The sequence below is a fragment of the Anneissia japonica genome, unplaced genomic scaffold, assembly GCF_011630105.1.
Source record: "Anneissia japonica isolate Jap-2015-1 unplaced genomic scaffold, ASM1163010v1 scaffold3782_len1007564_cov172, whole genome shotgun sequence".
In the NCBI taxonomy this organism is placed as follows: Eukaryota; Metazoa; Echinodermata; class Crinoidea; order Comatulida; family Comatulidae; genus Anneissia; species Anneissia japonica.
In genome coordinates, this window is record NW_022716546.1 from 888,196 (window position 1) to 895,220 (window position 7,025).

General features: G+C 33.2%; 1 protein-coding gene across 1 annotated transcript in view; it reads right to left on the reverse strand.

Moving 5' to 3' along the window:
* Nucleotides 1-2,415: 2,415 nt before the first annotated feature.
* The window catches only part of LOC117109743 (discoidin domain-containing receptor 2-like), an 8,318-nt gene continuing 3,708 nt past the window's right edge, over nt 2,416-7,025 (reverse strand). Inside the window, exons 4-5 of the mRNA XM_033252152.1 lie at nt 5,495-5,854; nt 2,416-3,338 (exon numbers count right to left, since the gene is read on the reverse strand). Of these exons, the coding sequence (XP_033108043.1) occupies nt 3,064-3,338; nt 5,495-5,854 (635 nt within the window). The 3' untranslated portion in view covers nt 2,416-3,063. The remainder of the gene's footprint in view (nt 3,339-5,494; nt 5,855-7,025) is intronic.

Here is a 7,025-nt window from a genome sequence, read left to right on the forward strand (position 1 = left end):
CAATTGTTTTTCTCAGCAACTAATTATAGTTATTCTCCCCGACGAAGGGGGGTGGGGGGGCGAATGGCGCCATTCCTGATTCTTACTATTGAAACTGCATTACAATGCTCGGAACTTTGTATACAATTTTACCATTATCCTAATTTGTAAGGCTGTTGTATTTATCGCACAGCTTAGTATTCTTATTCTTTAAATTTATCTTATAGTAGAGTCCTGTTAGTTGCTGAATTTTTAACATTGTTAAACTCACAACTGAATTTTGTATGCTTTTGCATCAGCTAATAAGTTAATGATCAAAGTTAGCAATGTTGTCTGCTTTATCACGCTCACTAAGCAGAATATAGTCTCGCTTTTCCCATCGTGGCTCTGAGATAAGGCAGGATGATCTTTAGTCATGTAGTCATTACAGAATAGGATAAGAAAACAAGAGAAAACGGTCGAAATGGACTGAAAAGAAATCACAATCTGTAAATTCGCCAATTAAAACAATCACATTCAGATTCTTATTAATAACTGGAAAATAATAATACCTGACGAATTTAAATAGGCCTACATCCATTTCGTCGTGTTTTTTTCTAAAAAGTGTTTTTTTTTTTACTTTCATTCTCCCATTTCAGCGCCCCCTCAAACCTGGCGCCCGGGGCACTTTCCCCCACCCCTTCACCCCTAACTGCGCCACTGGAGATGGGCGATTGTGTTGTCTGCCTATCGTTATGACATCATCTTTCGAAGTATGGGAGAGCATAATGCCGAAGCGTTTTCCCGATTGCCAGCAACACCAGTGACGAATTTATAACAAATGCAACGATAACGATAAAAATGCTAAAAAGCAATTGTTCATATAGAAAATACGAGAATTTTTTACACTAGAACGATTCGATAACGATTTAGTTATGCGATAACAACATAATTTTGACAAATCAAATCAGATGATGTCATAATCATGGAAAAACATTAAAATCTTAGTAGTAGCAACGATTTTATAGTTGCTTGATGGTAGAACTCAAGATCTTAAGGAGGAGTGTAGTAGAATTACCCACTGTTATTTAGCATATTGTTAACAGAGAGGACGAACGTCAACACACGTGCGTTTTTAGTGAAAACTGCCATGTTGAGCATAATACACTACAGTAACAGATATGGAACGACCGAATGGTCTTGAATTGTAGTACTCAGACCCCATTAACCCAAAGCACTATCCATCATTACCTTATTATCTTTTTTTTTTCATTTAAACATTTGTTAGAATATTAGGTGGTAGTGTAAGAGAATAGGCTGAAGAGGAAAAATGTATTCCTGAAGAACTAGTGGGCTTCAGAAAACAGTTATAGCGTCACCAACAATTTATTTATCTTAGACCTTCTTCTAAATAAGACGTCATTGTAAAAAAATATAAGCTTTACTGTGCTTTTGTAGATTTCAATAATGGTATAAAAGGGTAAGTACAGTTTCAAAAACTATATGACATTATACTGTAATGTCTTTTAAACGTGTACAATATATGCAGACAAATACACAGATTAGAATAAAAACAAAACATGTCTGACAGATGACATTGAAAGCACCTCAGGATTAAAAAAAAGTTGTCATTTTTCGCAGATTCTTCTTAATTATTCTCTTTCTAAATTATTTTGCACTTATTAGCAGATGATACTTTTATTTTCGTATTGAAAGGTTGCACTAAAAAACAATTCAAATTCTTACAAAAATGTAAAAAAAATAATTCGAAATAAATAAAATGAAAAATAATTAGGTTATGGTTTTCAGAAAGTAACAGCGAAAGATGAGAAATGGGAGAGTGATAGTGTAGAAATTGTAGTAGTTATAAGTAATATAACTATTTGCGTTTCCATTTTAATTGTAAATTTAGACAACCATGAATGAACGATGTTTAATATCTGAATGAAATGGTTAAATTTTGGGTTTAAATATCCTGGGATACAACTTAAACTATTTGATAGCCAAATAATGTCAGTATTGTTACATGGCAGTGTGATTTGGGGTTATCATAATTTAAATTGTGCCGAAAATGTCCATTCCTTTTAAATGTACACCAGTCATGCAAAAACTAAAGAAATTCGAAACGAATTAGGGAGATTTCCCATTAAAGTTATCAACAAATTAAAATAGTTAATTATTGGATAAAAATAAATGAGATGGAAAAAACAATGTCACCCTATATACAGTATTCTATCAAAATCAAAGATTGTGGGCTGAGATTTGATTTGACTGTTTTTCATTTGGGATGAAACACATATAGATAACTATGGGATTTAGTTACATGTGGAATGTACCTGTAAATGATAATCTCCTAAATATTCTTCACTGAGAGTTTATGACAATGCATTATAGACAATATTGTACTGACAGGTAAATATTTATTCAGCAAGATTATTAGACCCAAATTATTTACAATACAATTAAGTTTGGAAAATACTAACTCAAAAATATATTTTTAATTTAAACTTCAACCATCATTAAAAGATAGAGAAAAAAATAGGACATGTTTATTTTATATAGAAGACGAAAGTCATTCCATTTATGTATGTCCCTTTTATAGCGCACCAAGAAAAAAACTTATTTTTATTAAGAAATATGTTTTTAAAATTATGGCAATTTTTTGTTTTCATCAAATTATTAATTGTAAACATTCCTTTTATTTCATTTTCTACATATTTTATGGAATAGTATTTGGGTCATCGTTCCTATTTTAATATGAAATTACCCGATGTCATAATTCCATGCTAGTAGGTGAACAGAGTGACTTACTAAATGTTCAAATATGGACCTGTAGGTGCCCGAAAATTACACTCTCCTATCTTAACATTTTTACTGGTAGTACGTTCATATCAACAATATAGTACAAACTTTACTTAATAACAATTAGGGGGAGCAACAGCACCCTTTGCACCCCTCTTCCTACCTGCATCCGCACCGAAACGTAGGCCATGAACATGTGGCTAACTTATTGGTTAGAATAGAACTTGGGAACAATTAATATACTTCTGCTTTTGGCCAGAATAGTCAACACGATACCAACAACACACATTTATTGATTGTTCACTATATAAATGTTTTGCATATCTCTTCAGTTGATGTAAGGACATAAAAGTTAGCGTTTTCAACATTCTCCAGCTCTGCACTTTGACCTGAACTACTGCTCAATATACAGTCGTTTGTAGAACTATTATACGAAAATGAAACACACGATTCCAGTTTGCTGCATTCCAGTGAGCATGCCCCTGAACTTACTGCCAACATACTGCTGGTTATGTGTCCGGCTGCCAGTGATTTCTTCCTTGCAGATATTAAATATCTTTCATAGATATTGCTCAAACCTGTAATATAAATCAAGAATTATATATTACTATTATCTTTATTATGTAGTTTGTCTTTCTGAAAGTTATTTGGTGCGTGATGAAATCGGTTTGCTTTCTCAACCTAGAGTTCGCTTTGAATTTTGCTTGTATCCTTGAGCAAGGCACTTTATCTGCGTTGCTTCTCCCCACCCTGGAGTATTACTGGGTAAATAAAGAGGTTCGAGTGCAAAATGCACTGATATATTTCATGCAGCAAACTATGGAATTTCTCCCACAGACATCGTTCTATTGAAAGGTAAAGCGTGAAAAACCGCTTCTTAGTTTTATAGAGTGCTATATGAAAACCTAATTATTATTGTTATTGTTCTTGTTATTGACAGTTGTTCTTGTGTCTTTCTTCATTAGTTTTATTATTATTATTACAATCATTTCCATCATAAGCTTATTGTAATTGTAATTATTAATATATCATCTTTTAAATAATTATAAAATTATGCATATAATAATACTAATAATCAGTTTATTAAAGTTATTTTAATATTATATCGTAGTTAAGGCAGATATGATATGTAAATGTTGATATTTTAGATATTTAAACTTGCTCATCACTCTTATCAGCAATTACTTATTAATATTAACATAATATGTGTATATGGATTAGATTGGATTTCTTCGCTGTTGTACAAACCAAGGATAACCCACGAAAATCTGAAGAAGACATATTTAAAGTGGGGGAGGGGGGTCACTCCGGTAGTGAATTTTGCAGTACACTGGGAGACAATCCTCTCCTCTTTTCCAAAGAATGTACTGTGCATGGGCGCAGATCATAGGGGAAACGTCCCCTCATACATTTTTAAGGTTGTTTACCTTTTTATTTCCTCCACTTTTCGGCGGAAATGGGATTTCATAAGTTAAAAAGATGCCTGAAAATTGTTGAACTGCATAAATTACCCAGATCTTAAAGAGCCCTGTACAGCCAGAATACATCTTCTTATAGCAAGATACCGGTATCGTGCAAATATCGGTGTGCGTGTGCCTTTATTATAATTAATAAGAAGTATGAGAAAAAAATGTGTAATGTAAAGTAAATACATCGAAGCCAGTTAAGTTTTATTTTCTATGGTGCATCACATAGATTAATTAGATCTCTATGATTGCCGAAAATCCCTAATAAAAGATGATGAGAAAGTTATTGGCACACTTAATTTTGACTATAATGGTGGTGTGATGATGATGAATTTTACTAAAAGAGTATCAATTCCGGCCAGCTAGAAGTACTATTTACCAAATTTTCTGAGATGTGCTGAGATGGGTGTGGACTCATGGCTTAAAGTAGATAAAGTAAATGCATCAGAGGCAATATTTTAAAGTTTTATCTTTAATGGTATATGACAGAGATTATTTATATCTCTGATTGCCGAAAATCGCTGATAAAAGATTTTTGAGAAATTTCTTAACGCTTTATTTTGACTATAATGGTGATGTGATGGTGATGAATTTTTTTTTAACAGTGTAATTCCGGCCATCTAGAAGTACAATTTACCCAAGTTTTCGCGCTTCAACCCCAACCGTGGTATGGCTGAGCTTGGTGTGGAGTCACGGCTGTAAGTAGATTAATTAAACACATAACATTATTGATAAGATATTTTAAGATCATGGGAAATTTGTTGACGCATCATTTTGACTGTAATGGTGATGTGATAATGATGAATTTTACTGTATAAGATTGTCATTTTCGGGAATCTAGAGGTAGGCCTACTATTTTCTCAAATTTGGGGTTGAGGTTATCTAGGCTCATGGGTGAAGCGGGTAAATTATAAGTAAATACATAAAAAATAATGTTTTAAAGTTAGAATATTATGGTACATCACACACAATATTAATTAGATCTCTACGGTTGCCAAATATCGTTGATTTAAAAGATCATGAAAAATTTTCCATTTCTGCCCTCCAGCTTAAACACACACACAAAATGATGAAGATTGAACCGGTGACCAAGAGATCTCACGGCTTTGGGCCACGCAGTGGCTAAGACCTGTTTAGCCGACTGAGCCATCCGCTCTTATCTTATGTCCTTTTTGCTCTTGCTTAATATTATTACTAAAACGAAAACCAAATTCCATTTTAATATTGGACAATGAAAGTTATAGTATACGTTTTTTAATTGTTCTTACTTTCACAAACGTATCCATACTCATCATTACAGCTTTCGTGACGAATGTTACCACCCGAGCCGATACGAAAGCAATCCTTATTATCCGGGTCGGTAGAAATTCGAAACTCATTGTATGTCGGTTGTTCGTGGGTCAGCCAGACTGGATGTCCTTCCTCCGCAACGTCGTTCAACCCTGTCCATATTTTTACCGGGAAATCGTCGACAGTCGAGGCGATAGCAGTGATGTTAGACAGCTCTTCTTCCGTGTTGATCGTAATTAAATGTGAAGAGAAACTCTCGCACATTGCTTTCGCGTCGTTCCAAGTTGTAGCATTATTTACAAACTTGTAGCAATGATGATTGTACAGTATTGTGTCATCTGAAAGCAACATATAAGAGTATACGACATTAAAAACTACAAAATCTACATTATATTTCGTAATTTGTTTTTGTACCAAACCGAGACTTGCTGTTAATCAAATTAATTATTTTTTGCCAACTCCAAAACCTTAGTCCAGAATGTGGCAGGTCGACGATTGTGCTACCATGTATGCGCATAAACGACCCAGTCATAATTCAGAATAAACTTATTGATAATTTGAACAAATGTAATAGGCCTAGATGGTTAGTAGGAAATACTTTCTCTCTACATCTGGGTAAAACCGAGTGTATTTTATTTGGGACTAACAGAAGGCTGACAAATGTAAATAAATTTGAAGTTGAAATAATGTCGGGTCATATTGATAATGGCAGAAAATCAGTAAAATTGGTTTTGAAATTGATGAAAGTGCATCGAGAGGTTAAATTTCCTCAAATTTTATTTCAAAGGCTAATACCAGGTTAAATTCCTCTACTGTCAAGTCCCATATCCTAATGCTAGATGTAGAAAATTATTATCCACTGTCCTGATTAAAAGTTTACTTGATTATTCATTCTCTTCCTAGTATGTTGCTGTATCCAAAAGCACTTAAATCAAAACTCCAGGTCACACAAAATAAATTAGTTCGTATCATCAATAAAAAGGGACCCCGGGTTCGTGCTGGTCAGCGATAACTATATAATTTAGGTCTTTTTAAATTTGGAAGATATAGTTAAGTTTCTGATACCCTGTCATGTGTATAACGTGTTCCATTATAACTGTCCATCATATATGCATTTAAAATTTATAGGATATATCAATCCAATAGCTAAAATACTAGGAATAGTTCAGTGACTTTTAGAGTGCCCACTAGAGCGTCTGATTCTTTTTGTTATAAATCAATCAAAGATTGGAATAAATTACACAAAGAAATTATAAATAAACCAAATATGTCTACATTTTACTGCTACTAAACACATTACTACTGAGTCTCGAACAGCTGAAAATTCTTCTGTTGTATTACTGAAAAGAATGTTGATTCTGCAATCCACTGATTTATGTACATTTTAATGCCATTATTTGCCATTTTCTCTCAATCTTTGTCTTTATTAAAATTGATTTGGTACCTTTTAATATATATATATATACCTTTTAACTGTCTCTTTATACACATCTAGATGTGTATAAGAGA